Here is a 22,196-nt window from a genome sequence, read left to right on the forward strand (position 1 = left end):
ACTTACCACAAGTTGGTCTCTCTTTTGGTAGATCAACATTTTCCCCTTTTGAGGTGTAGGATTATAACCTCTATCATTAATGTTCTTTGAGAAATCATAAGGAACCTAATTTGAAAACCTCTTCTTAAAATTAGACTTGTCTTGAAAATAAAGCCTACTCTTAGAAGAACCACTTCCTTATTACTTTTCCCTCGTAGCTTCCCTATTCTTCTTCCTTGGACGATTTTCCGCAACCCGTTAAGCATGAACCATCAACCTATAAAGATCCATATTGTCATGAAGCATTGCTGCACGACATTCTTTTTGAAGCTCTTTGGACACACCCGTTACACAATGGATCATTTCATCACTATTATTGGAAACTAAAGTATAAGCATATTTGGAAAGCTTAATGAATTTCAAAGAGTATTCCTTAACATTCATACCTCCTTTACGAAGGTTGATGAACTCCTCTACCTTAGCATATCTTTGTTCCCTTGGAAATAATCTTTCAAAAAAGTCCTTTTTGAAGATATTCTAAGTCACAAGACTATCTCCTAAATCCCTATTATCCTTCCACTAGTTATACCATGTATGAGATACGTCCTTGAGTTAATAGGCAGCAAGTTCAGCCTTCTCAGTAGTATTCACACCCCTATAAAAACAAAATTTTGTAAACCTCATCATGGAAATGTTGGGGGTCTTCATCCACTTTCGATCCAAAGTATATTGGAGGATTCATCCTCATAATGTCTCTTAAATGGGTAGACATAGTGCTAGCATGTTAGTTCTATCAAGGAACAACCTCGCTGTTTGATTTACCCATTATGGATTGATCTTGGGTGGTGATGGCTTGGGTCATTTGAAGCAGGCTTCTCTCACCTCACCATCGTTTATATCTGGAGGATTCATCGGAACTTGATCATTTGCAGCAGCTTGCACATGAAGAGCATTTCGATTGCCTTGGTGAGTAGCTCCAGCATTCGCAATGTCGTCTCCTACTCTTCTGTGGATGTCTTTATTATGTTCATCGCCAATAACCACAAGAAAGAGATTAAATGCTAAACAACACATAGTGTCAAAACTCTAAAGGCACAAAATAGGAGTATCAAGAAAGGAGAAGTTTCCTAGCCATAACATAGCCTCTCATCCAAAATTGTGGCGCCCTTCACAACCATGAAAAAGTCACTAGGTAACGTGGTTTAATGAGATATTGATACTAAAGATATTTAACCGCATACAATGATACCAAGTTTGTCATACCCGGAGAGTACTCCCTGAATGAGACCAACATCGTCTTCCCTTAGAGGACTCTGACAAGCCTCTAAGATTTCATGATAACATGTCATCAGTCAAAATTTGTGTAAAATTAAAAAAAAAATTTAGACTAGACTTGGAGAAACAGTTCCATGAATTTAGACTTAGCCAACACATAGTCAATATGTCATATAGGCCTCAATAGAAATGAATCCAAATAAACATGATTGAAATATTATATTCCTTACATGAGGACCTACCAAAACTTGGAGAAAGAGTTACACGAATCTTTAAATCGACCTCCTTAACAACAATGGTCGTAACCTACAATTGTAGTAAGATAAAGTAACGGGGTTAGTAAGCCAGATATACCAAGTATGGATATACGCACATAACATATAAGTACATGCATGAAAAAGGATCATTTATCGTTTCATTAGAAAACGTGCTAAGTCATGTGAACGTATTCAATGAATATACCATAGTACATATGCAAGTCAAGGATTACATTAACATAAAGCATGATTAAAATTAAAGGCAAATTACCATTTAATCATGTTAAATTTTCATTTTCAATAAAAAATATAACATAGCATACAAAAAACACTTACCAATGATCTCATCCGCAACCTACAAGTGCAATGGTTATGTAATGCCCCATAACCCAACACAATAAAGTAGATAAGATAGGAGGCAATAAGTAATGTTTTGCTTCATATAATTTGTAACATAATTAGTCATCACTTTATATAACAATATAACCCAATAACGCATTCATAATAATTACAACCATCATGTAAGATATAATCATGTATCATATGAGTATATTTTTCATGTTGTCATATTTCATAAGAACAATCTCCTAGGACATCCCTTAGAATCAACTTTTGCAATGTCTAGGTAGAGTTTCATAACACTACCTCGACTAGGAAGACTCCTCAAGTCATCCAAATCAACGTACATTTACTGCTCTTTTATTTTACATGAGGCAACATACGCCTTAACTGTCATAGGCCATGTGAGCTAAACATGGAATTTGGTGTCATAAAACCCCACAAAGAAAAAGGTGGTCTACCGATTAAAGTAGCACCTAAAATGACGTAGCTTTCTAGGTGGTTCAACTTGCTAGTATCCTATGGTGGAAACATAGTTCAAGAACCAGAAGATGTATTAGATACCCATAAATGCACATTACATGGACGCCTCAATCTCATGAGAGTCATTGTGAACCTACTTTCCCGCTAAGTAAATGACACCTCTCATATCTAGTTCAGCGGTGCTTAGCTTAAGTCCCTTTCTTCAAATAAACATTAAATCGTATTTTATCATAAACTTATCATAGGTCATAGGAGATTAAATCCTTGAATAAACATGATCATGAGATGTTTGTGATTAGATGAGAATATTCTTTTATCATAACCCTTTGTATGTAAGATTAACATAAAATATCCATCTTGGGTAAAGCACACAAGAGAATATTGTAACTTGCATTTTTCCAGTTCCTTTTATTATATCAAAAATAACATGTTCATATCACAACATTTACACATAACAACATCATACATACTTTCGTTACATAACATCATGATTTATCCAAGGACCTTATTTCAACAACATAGTTCAATTTAAAACATTTATGCCATAACGTACTAAAAGAGTTCAATATAATAATCAAAAATCAAATTTTAAAATCCTATACAAGATCAATTCATAATGTAGGGTGAAGTATAAGGGTGATTTAAGAGTTTATTCTAGTCTTAGTTCCAATCCCACTTTTGCATATTATCGAGTAGTAGAAACCATCATAAAAAACCATCACGTAGAAAACAACATACATCACACGAAATTATTCATCGAAAATCGTGTGTAATAGACTATAGAAAGCACTTAATTTTTATTAAAAATCTTCAATCTAGGGTTAGGGAGAAAATCTAATCTGTAGAGTAAAATCCCTAGAATTGAAGTTCTTCAAAATTTATTTTTAAAGGACCTCTTGGGGAAACGAATACAAAGAGTGAAAACCTCATACCTTATATATGACTAATCCACGAAAATTGGATGAAAAACTTGGGGTCTTCTTCATCTTCCTTAACCTCTTCTTGTTCTACAATCGAGTTTGAAAAAGTGAATGTTCTTGAGAGAATGAGAGAAATTTGGTTTTATTTGGTTTGGGACATGTCAAATTGGTTTAAAACTGACCTGATATCAATATTTAGTATTTCTATGAATCACCCAAAATTCCATCCACTTAAATGGGTATTTTTAATAACATAAAAACCCAAAAATGCGACTTTAACGATTTGGAGAATTAGTTGCGCGTCGCAGGGCCAAATCTCATTAGTTTTATTCAAGTTTAAGTTGAGGCAGTGAGGTGCATGTAAGACTTGGGTAGCGAGGTTGGATATGAAATATTTATGCATAACACCTCATGTTCAGCTCGCGTCGCGCACCACACCTCTACATCTTGCCTGCTCGCACGCTGCAAGGTAGACTGCACACACATGGTTGGGTCCTCCCTAATGACCCTTCGGATGGACCTTGGGGTATAGTTAAAGAATGTTTGGAACGATTGTACTACATACTACCTAAAATGGTAACTTAAAAAGTTATGGACTTCATTTTAAACGTCAAAATATTAACCAAACATAGGGACGTCATCTAGTTGAAATTAGCTAGTTTTCGGACGTTAAGGTCTTTCTTAGTCATTTTCTCTCTAACCTTTTCCAAATGAGTTTATTACATTAATATAGGTCTCTAAATATTATTTAAAAATTAATTGATGTATTAATATCTAGTTGAACTCACGGAATTTCCTGAGTTTTATATGCGGAAAACCAGTTGATTTTGCTTAGAATGCCACCTCCTGTCCCACGCCCTCTAGAGTTCTAGAAGGAAAAAATTAACATCACTAATTCAAATGGGAATCTTGTCCTACCTCCTCTACCGCAGGGTCACACATTCGTGGTAAAAAGTAGCTTGATGCAGATGCTCACAACAAAGGATTTGTTTTTAGGGCTACCATATGAGGATCCACATGCTCACATCGCCAAACTGAAGTTGGTGTGCAAGAGTTGTGTAAGGAGGCCAGACATTGATACGAACTTCATCGGTTTAAGAATATTTTCTCTTTCACTGACCAGAGAGGCCGCAATATGGTTTACTAAGTTGCCCTAGAATTCTATCTATACATGGGATAAATTGAGGGATGTGTTTCTAGCATGTTAGTACCCGGTTTCCAAAAAGCTCAACAACAAATTTAGAGTGAACAACTTTTTGGCATTACCTGGGGAGTTAGTGTCACGACCGATGCTTAGATCCAGAAGAGACCGGCGTCGTTGACCTCTTAGAAGTTGCAGACAAGCCTACATACGTCATCCTTACTTCATCTAGCTTAATTTTAGAGGAAATTTGAACATTTGTTTTGTAATATGCATGTAACTGATTCTACATAAATACATATAAGTTCACCATCAACCATCTAACATTAAGAACATAAAATGAAAAATAAATAGGTTAATATATCATTAAATGTATATGTTCCAAAAGGGCACCAATACAAGGTCTGAACAAATATGGAAATAAACACTAGTGGAACTAGTGTACTATATTAATCCTATAACTAATCAAGAATATACTGAGAAAGCATCTTTGAAAGCATGAGGTCCTAATAAGTTCGGATGAATGCTCCACGTCCAGATAGTTTCCGTGTCAACCTGTAGCTCTAGCGTCCACCTGTGTCTGCACCAAAAATTTTAGAGTTGTATGGGATTACTACACACTTTTAATAAGTATGGCTAATAATAGCACACTCTTAGGACATGCATGATTAAGAACAACAGTTTCCTAATGACATGATTATGGAAGGTCAAGTCAGTGGATTTGCTAAATGGGGATTAGGAAAGTAAGTGAGCTTTCCATATTTTGATTAGGAAAGTCATGCCAAGAGAGTAATATGCATCATCATACTTATCATATTGCACACAACACATAACATCTTGCACATAGAACATTACATATTGCATATAGCACATAACCTCTTTCATATCATTCGTTTATATGCCATGAGACCTTGGAATCATGGTGTTGGCATCAAGACTTCTCAAAAATAAGGGCTCAACATATGGGACCTTAACAAGGGAGCCTTCTTTAGCAAACCAAGAGTCTGCTTTCTTTATTCATACGTACTTCATATAATTTAATTCATATGCTAGTGTAAACACCAACTATACCTAGGATATAGTTTAAGACTTTCATCGGTTCACTTTGCAATGATCAATAATTACCTAGTGTCATTACTAATGTGTCGTCCTCTTGATTATCCTATCCTAACACCTTTGGTATCATTCATTTCATTATGTGCATCATTTGAGGCTGGCCTCATTTGGTCATGGTAAACTTTATAGTTCGTTTATGTGACTCATATCATCCTAAGATTATGCAGTACAAGACTTATGCATATTGTATGTATGCCAAGATCTCAATTTTGATCTAAGTAGGCGGCATTATTCTTCAACATTCCATTGGCGTATGACTTATCTATCAATATGGAATTTTGGCAGGGAAAACCGGTTTTCAAGTTTCTTGAACAACACTTACATTTTTTTATTATTCATTTTGGGTTGATCCATACTGCTTGGGGACTCAAGTTCGAACCCCAACACCTTCATTTTTATTTTTCCCTTAATTTTTCTCTTCATTGTTCGCTTAATTGAACAAACAGGATGTGGGATCGAACCCCCACAACCTAGTTTACTTTTTATTTTCATTCCCTTTAAATTTATCTCATATGGCCGATGGGTTGTGGTTTCGAACCCCCAATGCCCATCTTTAATTTCTTTTATGTTTTCTCCGTAAATCATCATAACAGATCAAGGGTTCAATTCCCACGCCTCACATCTCTTTTCTTTCATTTCCTATGACTCTCCTTCACTACCTTGAGGTCGCGGATTCGATTCCCACACCTTACATTTGTTTTCATTCATTTTCTTTACGCTCCTACACTGCCTAGATGTTGCTTTTTGATTTCCATGCCTCATATTTTATTGTTTTCTTTTACTCTTCCTTAAATCTGATTGAGAGGTGGTGGGTTCGAATCCCACTCCTCTCATTTATTATTTTTTCTTTTAAGTTATATTTTTCAGCAACTATCATGGTTCGAATCCCCTTGACCACATTTCTTTTTACTTTTTTATTTTCATGATTATTAACTTGGTGAGGTCACGGGTTCAATCCTTTATGACCTCACTTGTTTTATTTTATTTTTTTCAACATTTTGAACCCTCTTTGCTTAACGAAATTCATTTAATTTTTCAGCATCCTTTAATCAAGTTACCCCTTGGTTCTTAGGGTAATTTTAGAGTGCATTAGGTGCGCTTTCATGGATTTGTTAAGCGAAGAGATTATCCCTAAAATAAGCGACATCTCAACTCATATGAACATCACATTTACATGAACATGTGTACATTAAAAATATATAAAAATATCATGCCATTTAAATTGCTAAACCATAAATAATAGATACGGCACTACATACATACACACATAGTTACATTTTCACTAATATCAACATAAGTCACATAATTCCAAAAAGACATATAAACACATATTGATAATGAAAACACGTTTCATCCCTAGTTTTCTGCAAACATAACCAAATTATGATTCTAAGGGAGCTAGTGACACGGATATGCAATGGGGAACAATACTAGTTTTCGGAATGAATATTCTGAACCATAAGGGATCTCTTGGGAAAGGGACCAAGAGATAAGAGAACCCATATATTTTTGATGTTCAAATATCGACATGGTACCCAAAAAACCCCTCCAAACACACGTCCAAATCCAAGAGCTTCAACACCAACTTGATGGAAAAAACCTCACTTTGCCTAACGTGTTTGATTAGCTTTGTTTATGATTTTCGGTGTGAGTTCTTCAAGTTTGAAGAACATTGGTTTACCTACTGTGTTTGTATGTTATTTGGTAGCAATAAACGTGAGTGCGAGTGATAGAGACGTGAGAGAGATAAGCTTGGGGGAGAAGAAATTCTTTAGGCTTAGGAGTCTAGTTTACGACATAGTCAAATAAGGTTTTATTTAATCATTAAAAATATTATTCCTTTTATTTTAAATAATCTAATAAATAATAGATATAGATTATATACATTAATTTGCCACATTAAATTAAAAACAATTCAATTCATTGCTTCCATCTAGGTTCGAACAGGGGTGGAACAAGACTTGACTTGAATAACCCAATTTCGGCCCTCTCGCCCTAAAATGGCCCTCCACCTTATAATTAATAATTAGTTATATATTTAGGGTAATTAAGATACTAAGCTTAGCCTGGAAAAAGACCATTTTACTGCTACACCCTCCAAAGCTATGATTTTTCCTTTTTAAGTCTGGTAAAGACTCTTACATGTAAATCATCGTATTAGAGAGCCTACATTGTTGGACTCAAACTTTTATAGCTCAACTAACTCCCCATGTTAGTTTGCTTGGATGTATCAAGGGTTCTATGGTTTGGTTCTATGCACATCAGTAAGTGTGAACCCGAGCCAATTGTTGACATTCTACACACAATAAGAATTACATAGCATATCGATTTTTAGGGTTGTTTGATTTAGTGATTAGCTCTTGGGAAAGATTTACTAATAACTTGAGCAATGTCCCTAACCACCGCATTGATGATAAGTCCTTGAAAGTGTACTTCTATATGGGCCAAGATGATATAATAAGGCAGTGCTTGATACTATTACGGGTTGTTTTTATGGTGAGTACACATATTCAGAGATTGCAGAGAACATGGACAAAATCCCTTGCAACAATAAGTCATTGAAACAGTACTTGAATGTCAATATGAACGTTAACATGAATGTGAACATCAACGTCAACATTAATGTCATTGTAAACATCAACGACTTCGTGAACATCAAAGTGAACATAAGCATCAATGTTAACATTAACTTATATTGAACTTCAACGTGAAAGTTATCGTTAACGTCAACACTTGCATCAATGTAAACATCAACAACAACATGAACATGAATGTGAACGTCAACGTAAATGTGAATGTCAATGTGAATGTGAACGTTAATGTCGACATCAACATTAACATCTGCGTCAACATAAAACTCAGAAACTGCATGAAATTTAGTGTCAATGTCAATGTGGTTGTCAAAGTAAACACGAAGGTCAACATAAAATCAGTGTCAACATAAATGTAAACGTCAATGTAAGTGTGAACGTCAACATCCACATCAATGTCCATGTAAATGTCAATGACTGTGTGAACATTCATGTCGACACCAATCAGAACTTCAATGTAAATGTGAACGTCAACATAAACATCATCGTCAACGTGAATGTGAACGTCAATGTAATATTGAACATTAACGTCAACCTCAGCATCAATGTAGACGTAAAAAACTGGGCGAACATTAATGTCAACGTCAATATGAACATCAACATAAATGTAAACATCAATGTAAACGTAAATGTGTGGGTTAATATAAACTTCAACATGAACGAGAACAAGAATGTCAATGTCACTATAAGAGTGAACAATAACATCAATGATAACGTGAATGTAAACATCAATTACAATGAACATCAACTTAAACGTGAACATTAATGTAAATGTGAACGTAATTATAAATGTTAACATTAACATCTACATTAGCATAAATGTCAATGTCAATATAAACAACAATATCAACGTCAACGTCCAGATAAACGTTAATGTCAACGTGAAAGTATGAGTTAGCAAAAATGTGAACGGCAATGTAAATGTCGACATGAATCAGAACGTGAACATCTATGAGAATATAATCATCAACATCAACATAAACGTTAAAGTCTATTTAAAAGTGGATGTGAACGTCAATGTCAATGTGATAGTGAATGTCAATGTAAAAGTCAAGGTGAATTTCAATGTCTATGTGAACGTGCTCATAAATGTCAACGTCAACATAAACATAATTGTCAATGTAAACATAATCGTCTAGATCAACATCAACGACAATGCTAATATCAACGTCAACACCAGCATAAAAATAATCATCGACATTTTTGTTAACGTCAACGTCAACGTCAATGTCAATGTGAACATCAACTCCAACGTCATCATGAACATAACCGTGAACATCATTGTGAACATCAATGTCAACGTCAATATTAACATCAACGTCAATGTGAATGTCAATGTCAACGTGGTGTGAACGTTAATATTAACGTACACATAAACAAAAATGTAAAGTAATGTACTATTCAAAAATGTAATGTAATGTAATGAACATCAATGAAAACATGAACGTGAACGTCAACATAACCTTGAACTTGAACATCCATGTCAACATCAACAACAATATGAATATGTACGTCAAAATCAACATGAATGTCAATATCAACGTCAACATCAATTTAAATGTAACACTGAATGTCAACACAATGTGAATGTCAACGTCAATGTGAAAGTCAAAGTGAATGTGAACGTCGACGTCATAATCAAAAACAATCTAAATATGACCATGAACATATACATCAACGTTAATAAGAATGTCAACATCAACGTTAATGTGAACCTCAACTTCAAGGTCGACCTAAATGTCAAAGTCAACTTCAATATAAGCATCAACAGCAACGTCAATATAAATTTCAACAAGCACATAAAAGTTAGTGTTAGATTGAACATTAATGTCTATATGAAAGTTAATGTCAACATCAACGTCTATGTGATAGTAAATGTGATTGTGAACGTCAAGGTCTAATTAACATCAACATTATTGTCAATGTCTATGTAAACATGAATGTGAACGTAAACATAAACATAAACCTCTACGTCAACCTAAAAATAAACTTCAACGTGAACATCCACATAAATGATAACGTTAACGTGAACATAAACAGAAACGTCAACATCAGCGTGAACATCTATGTAAATGTCAACATAAACGTCAAAGTTAATTTTATTGTGAACATCAACATTAACGCGGATGTCAACTTCAACATTAATGTCAACATAAACATCAATGTAAATGTCAACGACTATGTTAAAATCAATGTGAACATCAACATCAACATCAATGTCAATGTCAACATAACTTTCACGTCAATGTCAACATCAATGTAAATGTCAATATGAATATTAATGTCAACGTCAGCGTCATAATTAACATAAACATTAGTGACAACGTGACTGTAAACATTAATATCTACGTTAATGTAAAAGTCAGCAAGATTGTCAACATGAACGTCAATATCAATACTTATGTGAAAGTAAATGTGAACGAAAACGTAAATATCAATGTCAACCTTAACATAAATATTAACACGAACGTCAACATGATAGATAATGTGAATGTCAACGTCAAAAATGAACGTTAACGTAAACTTCATCATCAATATGAATGTCAACATAAATGTCATTCTCACTGTTAATGTGAACGTCAACATTAACTATAGTGTCATTGTAAACGTCAAGGACTGCATCAACATCAATGTGAACATCGACATTAGAGTTAACGTTAATGTCAACACTAGCGTCAACATAAACGTCAAAAATAGTATGAATGTGAACCTAAACATCAACATCAATTAACATCAGCGTCAATGTAAAAGTGAAGAACGTAATATTTTTTTAGTGTCAACATAAACGTCAATGACTACATAAACATTAATGTGAACGACAACGTCAATGTTAATGTCAACGTCAATATAACTTGAAAATCAATGTCAATATCAACACGAACAGTAACGTGAAATATTAATGTCAACATCAATATCAACATCAATGTAAATATCAATGACAGCGAGACTGTTAACATCTAAGTCAATGTGAACATCACTGTCATTGTTAAAGAAAATTTGAACGTCAACGTAAACATCAGTGTTGACATAAACATCAATCAATAAGAACATGATGTTTAAGGTGAACGTCAATATGTACTTCAAAGTCAACGTCAACGTAAACATGAATATAATCAAAAATGTAATCATTATCATAATCGTGAATGTAAATGGTCAATGCAAATGTCAACGGCAACGTTAACATAAATGTGAACGTCGATGTCAATGTCAATTTCAACATGAATGTCAACTTCAATATAAAAGTCAATGTGATTGTAAACATCAATGTCAACGTCAACGTAAGAGTCAACAAAAATGTCAACATCAACGTCAATATAAATGTCTATGTGAACGTAAACATAAATATCAACGTCAACCTAACAATAAATGTTAACGTGAGTGACAATGTGAATGTCAACTTCAATGTCAAAATAAATGTAAATGTCAATATCAATTGGAACTTCCATGTAAACGTCAATATCTATGTAAATGTGAATGTAAACTTGGATTTGAACGTCAATGTTAACATTAGTGTCAATGTAAATTTCAACGACTGTGTCAATATCAATGTGAATGTCAATTTCAATTTTAAGATCAGCATTATCTGAACGTCAATGACAACATGAAAATTAACATTAACTTTAACACTATCATAAACATAAACGTCAACAATAACATAAACGTGAACGTCAACGTCAACGTAAATATTAGTGTGAATGTGAACATCAACGTTAACATAAATGTGAATGTGAACACGAACTTGAACTTCAACGTAAATGACAATATAAACATTAACATCATCTTCAGCATCAACAACAATGCAAAAGTTAATGAGTGAATGAAAATTAGTATCAATGTCAATGTTAACGTCAACGTAAACATGAGGTCAACATAAACATCACTATCAATGTAAATATAAATATCAACATAAGAGTGAATGTCAATATGAACGTTAACATCCACATCAGTATCAATGTAAATGTAAATAACTGTATGAATGTTAATGTCAACATCAATATAAATGTAAACGTAAATGTAATCGTCAACATAAATATTACTGTTAATGTGAATGTAATTATCAACATAACCATGAATGTGAACGTCAACTTCTGCGTCAACGTAAATTTAAATGAATGTGTGAATGTTAATGTCAACGTGAATGTGAATGTCAACATAAATATGAACATCAACGTAAACATAAATGTCACCGTTAACATAAATGTCAACGTGAATATAAGAGTTAATGTAAATGTCAATGACAATGTGTATATTAACGTCAATGACAATGAACGTCCATGTAAATGTGAACGTCAACGTAATTATTAATTTAACCATCAACGTCAACATTAGCGTGAATGACAACGTCAACATAAACGTCAACCTCTATGTCAAGATCAACATAAATGTCAACATCAATGTAAACGTAAAGGTCAACGTCAATGTAAAAGTAATAGTTAGCGAGAAAATTAACATAAATATAAATATCAACGTAAATATGAATATGCATGAACATAATCATCAACGTCAATATCAATGTCAATGTAAAAGGAACCTTGAACGTCAACATAACCGTCAATGTGATAGTGAAGTTAATGCTAAAGTCAAGGTGAATATCAACATCTATGTGAACGCGAAAGTAGACGCCAACGTAAATATATAAATGCAAACGTCAACGTATATATAAACGTCAACATCCACGTCAATGACAATGGTAACGTTAGTATCCACATCAGCATGAACGTAATAATCAATTTTTTGTGAATGTCAACATCAACGTCAAGGTCAATGTGAATGTCAACGCCAACCTCATTGTTAACATCAGTATCCATATTAATGTCTACGTATAAATCAACGTCAATGTGAATGTCAATGTCAACGTAAATGAATGTTGACGTAAGCAAAAACATAAATGTAAATGTAATAATTTATAATGTACAGAAATATAATGTAATTTAATGAATGTCAATATAAATTTTAACGTGAATGTAAACATAACTTTGAATTTGAACATCAATGCCAACGTCAATATAATATGAACGGGAACGTCAATGTCAACGTGAATGTGCATATCAACGACAACATAAATGTACATATAAAATTGAACGTCAACGTAACGTTAATGTAAATATCAACATCAATATGAATGTGAAAGTTAAATATAACGTCAATGTCAACATCATTATAAAAATCAATGAAAATGTGAGCATCAATCTATAAGTCAATGCAAATATGTTTATCGACGTCAACGTCAATATGAATGTCGATTTTAACATTAACGTGAATGTCAAAGTAAACTTGAACATCAATATCCACATAAATGTCAATGAGAATGTGAAGGTCAATGTCAACATGAAAGTCAATGTCAATGTCAATGTCTTTGTGACTGTGAATGTGAATATGACCATGGATTTCTAATTAACGTTAACTTCAATTTCAACGTTATGTGAACATAAAGGTCAACGTTAATGTAAATATAAACCTCAATGTCAACCTAAACATAAATGTCAACGTGAACGTCAACCTAAACAACAATGTAAACATGAACATAAACTTAAACATCAACATCAACGTAAACGTAAATGTAAATATCAATGTAATGTTAATGGGAACATAAACATGAACGTGAATGTCAACATCAACATTAGTGTGCACGTAAACGTTAATGACTACGTGAACATCAATGTGAACATGAATATCAACGTCAGTATCAATGTTAACATAACTTAAAGGTCAACGTCAGCATTAACATGAATATTAACGTCAACGTCAAGATCAGAATCAACATAAATGTCAATGACAACATGAATGTTAATGTGTATGTAATTGTGAATATAAACGTCAACATATCATTAACATTATTGTCAACATAAAATTAAAGGTAAATGTAATATATTTTTTTTATTCAGAAATGTAATGAACGTCAATGTAAACATAAACGTGAACATCAACATAAGCTTGAACTTGAACCTCAATGTTAATTCCAACGTTAATATGAACGTGAATGTCAACATCAACGTTAATGTCAGCGTCAATGTAAAGGTGAAAGTGAACATCAATGTAACGTGAATATGTAAATGTAAATGTCAATGTGAACGTCAATATCAAAATCATTGAAAACATGAATATCAATTTAAATGTTAACATCAATATGAATGTCGACGTCAATACCAAATTACACGTCAACTATAACGTCAATGACAACTTTAACGTAAATGTCAAAGTCAATTTGAACATAATGATCAACGTCAATGTAAATGGCAACAAGAACATAAATATCAACCTGAACATCATCATCGACATGAAAGTAATTGTTAATGCCAACTTCTACATGAGTGTTAATGTGAATGTGAACGTGAACGTCTAATTAACATACAACATCTATGTGAACATGAATGTGAATATAAATGTAAACATCAACATCAACGTCAGCCAAAAGGAAAACGTCAACATGAAAGTCAATATGAATGAAAATACGAACTTCAATATCAACATGAACGTAAACGTAAATGTTAGCATCAATGACAACGTCAATGTAGAAGTCAATATTAATGTTAATGTGAATATCAACACGAACCAGATCGTCAGCATTAACATTGATGTAAACCTAAATGTCAATGACTATGTGAACATCAATGTTAACGTCAATGTAACCATCAATGTCAATGTTAACATTACTTGAACGTCAACATCAGCATCAACCAGAAAGTCAACATGATTATTAATGTCAATGTCATCTTAATCATCAGTGTAAACGTCAATGACAACGTGAATGTTAACGTCACTGTCAATATGAACGTCACCGTCACCATAAAAGTAAATTTAATCGTTAATGTATACATGAATGTCAATGTGAATATCAACGTCAAGGTAAATGTAAATGGTAGAATCATTGTGAACATCATGGTAAATCTAACTTCAATGTCAATGTAAATTTGAATGTCCAGCTGAACATCAACATCAATGTCAATTCTAATTTCAACATCAATGTCAGCTTGAACATGAACTTCAACATAATCGTCAATGTGAATGTAAAAATCAACATCAAGGTCAATGTAAGAGTCAAGGATAATGTCAAGGTCAACATCAAATTTAATGTCTATGTGAACGTAAAGGTAAATGTCAACGGCAACCTTAAAATAAAATTAATCTCATTGTGAACATAAATGTAAACGTCAGCATAAATGTAAATGTCAATGTTAATTTGGACGTCAACATGAAAGTGAACGTCAATGTCAGTTTTACTTTAAAGACGTAAATGTCAATGAGTGTGTGAACATCAATGTGAAAGTCAATGTCAATGCTAACATCAACATAATTTGAATGGAAACATCAACGTGGAATATAATGTTTATGTCAACACTAGAATAAACGTAAACGTCAACAACAATAGGAATGTGAACGTCAACGTCAACATCAATATTAATATCAATGTCAACGTTAAGTCAACAATTGCATGAACAATAGTGTCAATGTCAATGTGAATGTCATATTAAAAATGAAGGTCAACATAAACATCAGTGTTAATGTAAATGTAAACATCAACATACGCATGAATGTCAACATCAATGTCAACTTCAACATCAATGTCAACCTAAATATAAATGCCAAAGTGAACGTTAATGTCAACATCAATATGAACGTAAAAAAATCAGCATCAACGTGATTGTGAAGGTCAAAGTTAATGTGAATGTGAATATCAACATCAATGACAACGTACACGTAAATGACTTCGTGGATATTAATGTTAAAATCAAAGTGAACATCAACATAAATGTGAAGATCAACATAAATGTAAATGTCAGCGCTAACATAAACGACAAATGAACAAGAACAAGAATGTCAACATCAATGTAAGAGTCAATGTAAATATAAATGACAACGTGAATATTTACGTCAATGTTAATAAATGTCAATGTAAACGTGAACGTCAATGTAAATTTAAATGTAAACTTCAATGTCTATATAAGCGTGAACGTCAACGTCTATATGATTGTGACTGTCAATGTGAATATGAACATTGACGTCTAATAAACATACAATATCTATATGAACATGAACGTATACTTAAACCTTAAAGTCAACATCAATGTCCACCTAAATGTAAATGTCAACGTGAATGTTAACATGAACGTCAACGCGAACATCAACATCAATGTGAATCTAAACGTAAACTTCAGCATCAACGTGAACGTCAATGTAAAAGTCAGTATTTATGTTAATATGAACGTCGACATTAATCGAACCGACAACATCAATATTGATGTCAACCTAAATGTCAATGAATAAGTGTACATCAATATAAATATAAATGTCAACGTCAATCTAAATGTCAATGTAAACATCGACATTGCTTGAACATCAAAATCAGCGTCAACGAGAAAGTCAACGCGAATATTAACGTCACCGTCAACTTCAACATTAACATAAACATCAACGACAACGTGAATGTCAACGACAACGTGAATGTTAATGACTACGTTAATATGAACGTCACTGTCACCATTGAAGTAAATTTGAACGTCAACATAAACATTACTGTCAATGTGAACATCACTATCAATGTCTACATCAACGTTAAGGTGAACGCCAACATGTACTTCAATGTCAACATCAATGTAAACATGAACGTCATCATTAATGTGAATGTTTGCATCATGTTGAATCTCAAGGTCAATCTAAATGTTAACGTCAACGTAAATTGTAACGTCCACGTGAATATAAACATCAATGTCAACGCTAATTTAAAGGTCAATTTTAGCTTGAACATGAACTTCAAAAGTAACATATATTTGATTGTAAACATCAATATCAACGTCAATGTAAGAGTCCGGGAGAATGTCAACGTCAACGTCAAATTTAATGTCTATGTAAATATAAACGTAAATGTCAACGTCAACCTAAACATAAAGTCAATGTCAATGTCAACATAAACGTAAACGTCAACATCAATATGAACATCTATGTAAATGTTAATGCCAATGTTGATGTGAACATAAACATGCAAGTGAACGTCAACATCATTATTACGTCAAACGTAAACGTCAATGACCGCATGAACCTCAATGTAAATATCAACGTCAATTCTAACAATCATATAATGTGAATGTCAATAGCAACGTCAACGTCAACGTAAAAATTAATGTTAATGTTAACACTAGAATCAATTTAAACATCAAAAACAACATGAACGTGAACGTCAACGTCAACATCAATATTAACATCAATATCAATGTAAAACTCAATAATTGTATGAACATCAGTGTCAATGTCATGTGAATATCAACGTAAATATGAAGGTCAACATAAACATCAGTATTAACGAAAATGTAAACGTCAACATAAGCATGAATATCAATATGAATTTCAACTTGAACATCAGTGTCAACGTAAGCATAAAAAGCTATGTAAACGTTACTGACAACATCAATATGAACATCAACATAAAAATCAGCGTCAATCTATTTGTGGAGGGCAAAGTAAATGTATATGTGAACATCAACGTAAACATAAATGACTACGTGGACGTTAATGACAATGTCAATATCAATATAAATGTTACTATGAACGTCAATGTAAATGTCAGCGTTAACATAAACGTCAATATGAAGAAGAACATAAATGTAAACTTCAATATAAGACTGAAGTTAAACGACAGCGACAACGTGAATGTTAAAGTCAATGTTAATGAATGTCAATAAAAACGTGAACATCAATGTAAATGTAAACGTAAACATCAATGTCTTTATAAGCATGAATGTAAACGTCTATGTGACAGTGAATGTGAATGTGAACGTGATCATCTAATTAACATTTATGTTACCGTCAACGTCTATGTGATTTTGAATATGAATGTTAATATCTAATTAATGTAAACGTCAACGTCAACGTCAATGTGAATATGAACATTAACATATTCATAAATATCAACATCAACGTCAACCTAAACGTAGACGTAAACGTGAATGTCAATATGAACGACAATATTAACGTTAACGTTAAGGTGAACGTAAACGTAAATATCATCATCAACATCAACGTAAACTTCAATGTAAACGTAAGTTTGATTCTCAATGTTAACGTCAATGTCAACATCAATAACAACATTAACATAACTTTAATGTCAACGTCATCATCAACGACAACATCAACTTGAATATTAACGTCAACATCGTCATCAACTTCAATATAAACATCAAAGACAACGTGAATTCTAATGTCTACGTCGTTGTTAACGTCACCATCACCATCAAAGTAAATTTAAACATCAACATCAATGTAAACCTCAACATAAACTTCAAGGTGAATGTCAACGTGTACTTCAACGTAAACATCAATGTAAACATGAACAACAATGTAAATGTAAAACTTAGCGTCATCGTGAAGGTGAAGGTCAATGTAAACTTCAACGTCAACATCAACATAAATATGAAAGTCCACGTGAACGTCAACGTCAACGTCAATATGAATGTAAATTTTAATGTAAGCGTAAACTTAAACTTCAATGCAAACATCATTGATTATAAACATCAACATCAACGTCAATGTAAGAGTTAGTGAGAATGCCAATTTCAACATCAATGTCAATGTCTATGTGAACGAAAACGTATATCTCAGTGTAAACCTAAACATAAATATTGATGTGAATGTCAACGTAAACGACAACATTAATGTCTATGTCAATGCAAATGTAAACATAAACATCACTATGAATGTGAACGTACAAGTAAACTTTAATGTTAATATCAATGTGAACGTCAACATGAATGTCAATGTCAATGTCAACATTTCTTTAAACATAAACATCTACGACTGAGTGAACATCAATGGGAACGTCAACGTCATCATAATTTTAATGTCTACGTTACATGAATGTCAACTTTTAAGTTAACATTAAAATCAACACTAGCAACAAAATAAACGTCACTAAAGACATGAATGTTAACATCAACATCAATGTAAATATGAAAATGAACGTGAACGTGAACGTCAATGTAAACATCAACCTGAACATCAAGATCAATATTAGCATGAACGTAAAAGTCAATGACATCATGGACATTAGTGTCAATGTCACTGTGAACGTCAACGTTACCATGAAGGAAACATAAACATCTTTGTAAACGTCTATATAAGCATGAATGTCAACATGAATATCAACGTAAATGTAAATGACAATGTAAACGTTAGGTCAACATTAAATTGAACATCAACATAAACATTAACGTCAACATGATTATGAACGTCAATGTAAAAAAAATGTGAACATCAACCTCAATGTAAACATAAACGTATATGACTTTGTTGACGATAATGTAAACATCAATGTGAACATCAACATAAATGTGAACATAAACGTACCTGTAAATGTTTGGGTTAACATAAACATCAACATGAATAACAACAAGAATGTCAATATTAATAGAAGATTCAACGTAAACATCAATGACAAGTAGAATGTTAACGTCAATATTAATGAACATATACGTAACGAGAACGTCAATGAAAATTTAAATGTAAACATCAAAGACTATATTAGCATGAATTTAAATGTCTATGTGAAGGTGAACGTGAACATCTGATATACCATGGTTTCACGGAATAATTAATACTTTTATCTTCATTTTAGTGTGTCCGAAAGACTTTTTCCGCTAATTTTTCTATGAGTTTCTCTTTGTTTTGCAGGAAATCTGTCAAAAGTTAAATGCCAACATTTTGAGCAAAGAAATGCAGAAGAGAACACCTACGGAGGTTATGACATTCCGTCGAGCTTCTGACGGTCCGTATGTGGCAGTGTAGTGCAGCTGCTGAAGGAAGATGGGGATGTTTGACCAAGTGTGGGATTACGAAGCTTGTGACGGTCTGTCGTAGCTCTGATGGTCCGTCCTGCAGGTTTGTCGTGAAGATCAGAGAAGTGAACCCAGTACCCAGATTCCAATAGTTTAAATTTTTTGGAACGAGACCCTCGACGGACCGTTGTGCCTATGACGGTCCGTCATACTTTCCGTCAAGGGGAATGAAGATAGCAGCAAAAGAAATTGCACAAGTATGGGATGACGGAGTCTATGACGGTCCGTCGTGACCATGATGGTCCGTCGCGTTCTCTGTCGACCTAGCAGCGTTTTGGCAGATTTCTGGCAATTAGAATCCTTGTTTAATTAGGTTCTTGTTTTGGATTTTATTCTTTCTCATGAAGTAAGTACATGAGTTCGTATTTAATATATTTGAATATTGTGTTTATGGCTATGAGTAACTAAACTCCATAACTAGGGTTGTGGGATTTATAGGCTAATAATGAGATAAACCCTAACTAAAATAAAAATTCTTGATTAGTGTCTTGCATGTATTAATAATTTTGTTGTTTAGAAGTCTTTTTAACGGATGGCCAACGTTAGAACTCGCCTTAATACTACATGTTGGACCAAGGAGGTTGATAATGGGAAAAGAATTATTAATATAGATTTAGTGTATACTATCTAATAGGCTAGTATTGATTGGTACGAGGTAATAACTTAGTCAAATATCGAATACGATGCTTAATATGAGGTAAGGATAAGGGTTAGGATAGCAACACACGTAGCCGGACCAAGGTGCAGAGTGAGATTTTCTAGATGCCGGACCAAGGATTTAGAAATGCATATCTTATCGCTTTGCATGCAAGATACTAGGAAAGAATTGTTATAATTAGAGTTATCAAGTTATGAACCTGTGGGGAACACGTAAACCCTAGTTACTTTGATTAATTGATTAAAACTCAACATTAAAAGCTTTCAAGTGTCTCTTTCAAGTTCGTTATTTATTTTCACTTATTTAGAGATAGAAACCCCCATTTTTATGTTTTTACTTTCCAAGGAAGTCATTGACCAAACAATAGTAATAATAGGTTGAAGTTAAGTCTAGACAATCTTCCTCATGGGAACGATCCCAACCTCACTAGTTGTGTTATTTACTGGATGCGACCGCTTTACTTCTTATTGGAGAAGTAAATTTGAGCGTATCAAATTTTGGTGCCGCTACCGGGGTGGTAGGCAAACCATTGACCCACCTATGCAATCTACTAAGGAAAATGCGATAAAGGATAATGATAATGTGGTAAAGGGTAGTAGTGAAGCAGAGGGATGTAATGGAAATGATGCAGAAGTACCTATCAAGGTTATTCTCATGCCTAGACCACAACCTCCCTTCCCTTAGAGAGTAGTGTAAATAGACCGAGGATGGTAAATACAGGCGCTTCAAAACAATGTTGAAGAAGCTCCCTATCATTGTCCCTTTGGTAATAGCTCTAGAACAAATGCCCGGTTATGAAAAATTTATGACAGATCTGGTAACCCAGAAAAGATTGGTCACTTTTGAGGATGCTGATAGATTGCATCATTGTAGTCTATTGCTACAAGATCCCTAGAACAAAAGAAAGAAGATCCGGGTGTGTTCACTATTCCTTGTAAATTTGGGTCATTACATTTTGCGGAAGCATGATGTGATCTGGGGGCAAGCATAAATCTAACGCCCCTCTCGATTTACAAGAAATTGGGTTTGGGGGATCCAAAACCCACTGCGATGCAGCTACTAATGGCTGATCGGACAGTGAAACGACCCATAGGGATACTCCATGATGTGCTAGTAAAAGTGGAGTGATTCATCTTTCCGACTGATTTTGTTATTCTTGATTGCGAGGTCGATTTTAAAGTGCCTACTATTCTTGGGGGGCCATTTCTTGCTATAGGTAGAGAACTAGTTGATATGGAGAAGGGACAGATGACATTTCGGTTGAATAATGAAGAAGTGACCTTCAACATTTGTATGACCATGAGGCAGAGTGGTGATCTCCAATCGGTATCTGCCATATCCCACAAAGAAAATATGAAGAAGGAGACTGAACAAAAAAATGCAAAACAAGAGGTTATGGTTGCTGATTTGGTGCTTGTAGACAGTTTTGGGGTGCCTTGTCTTCCGGGAAAGCTCAAGTCCAAATGGACTGGCCCTTAACTGATTACCCAAGTATTCCCTCATGGAGCAGTTGAGTTAAAAGCCATGGAGGGAGTGCGGTTTAAGAGGAATAGAGATATAATAAAATTCTATTTTGGGCATAACGCATCGGGGAATAAAGTGATAGAGGCAT

General features: G+C 33.6%; 2 protein-coding genes across 2 annotated transcripts; both read right to left on the minus strand.

The window, feature by feature from the left end:
• Positions 1-202: 202 nt before the first annotated feature.
• On the minus strand, positions 203-12,647 carry LOC138337333 (uncharacterized). Its single transcript, XM_069287242.1, has 13 exons — positions 12,413-12,647; positions 11,542-11,684; positions 11,272-11,457; positions 11,009-11,179; positions 10,667-10,811; positions 10,092-10,279; positions 9,762-9,834; positions 9,181-9,347; positions 8,463-8,906; positions 1,497-1,560; positions 1,221-1,303; positions 862-1,065; positions 203-256 (listed from the first exon to the last, which is right to left on the minus strand). Exons 1-13 carry the CDS (start codon positions 12,645-12,647, stop codon positions 203-205), a joined length of 2,157 nt encoding a protein of 718 aa, XP_069143343.1.
• Positions 12,648-14,252: 1,605 nt separating this feature from the next.
• Positions 14,253-19,560, minus strand: LOC138337334 (uncharacterized). Its single transcript, XM_069287243.1, has 12 exons — positions 19,439-19,560; positions 19,084-19,204; positions 18,606-18,701; positions 17,955-18,020; positions 17,389-17,538; positions 16,864-16,977; positions 16,432-16,755; positions 16,253-16,348; positions 15,594-15,671; positions 14,995-15,210; positions 14,454-14,684; positions 14,253-14,360 (listed from the first exon to the last, which is right to left on the minus strand). The coding sequence occupies exons 1-12, from the start codon at positions 19,558-19,560 to the stop codon at positions 14,253-14,255; spliced, it is 1,722 nt and encodes a 573-aa protein (XP_069143344.1).
• Between the last annotated feature and the right edge of the window lie 2,636 nt (positions 19,561-22,196).

Source organism: Solanum lycopersicum, chromosome 7 (genome assembly GCF_036512215.1).
Source record: "Solanum lycopersicum chromosome 7, SLM_r2.1".
Classification (NCBI taxonomy): Eukaryota; Viridiplantae; Streptophyta; class Magnoliopsida; order Solanales; family Solanaceae; genus Solanum; species Solanum lycopersicum.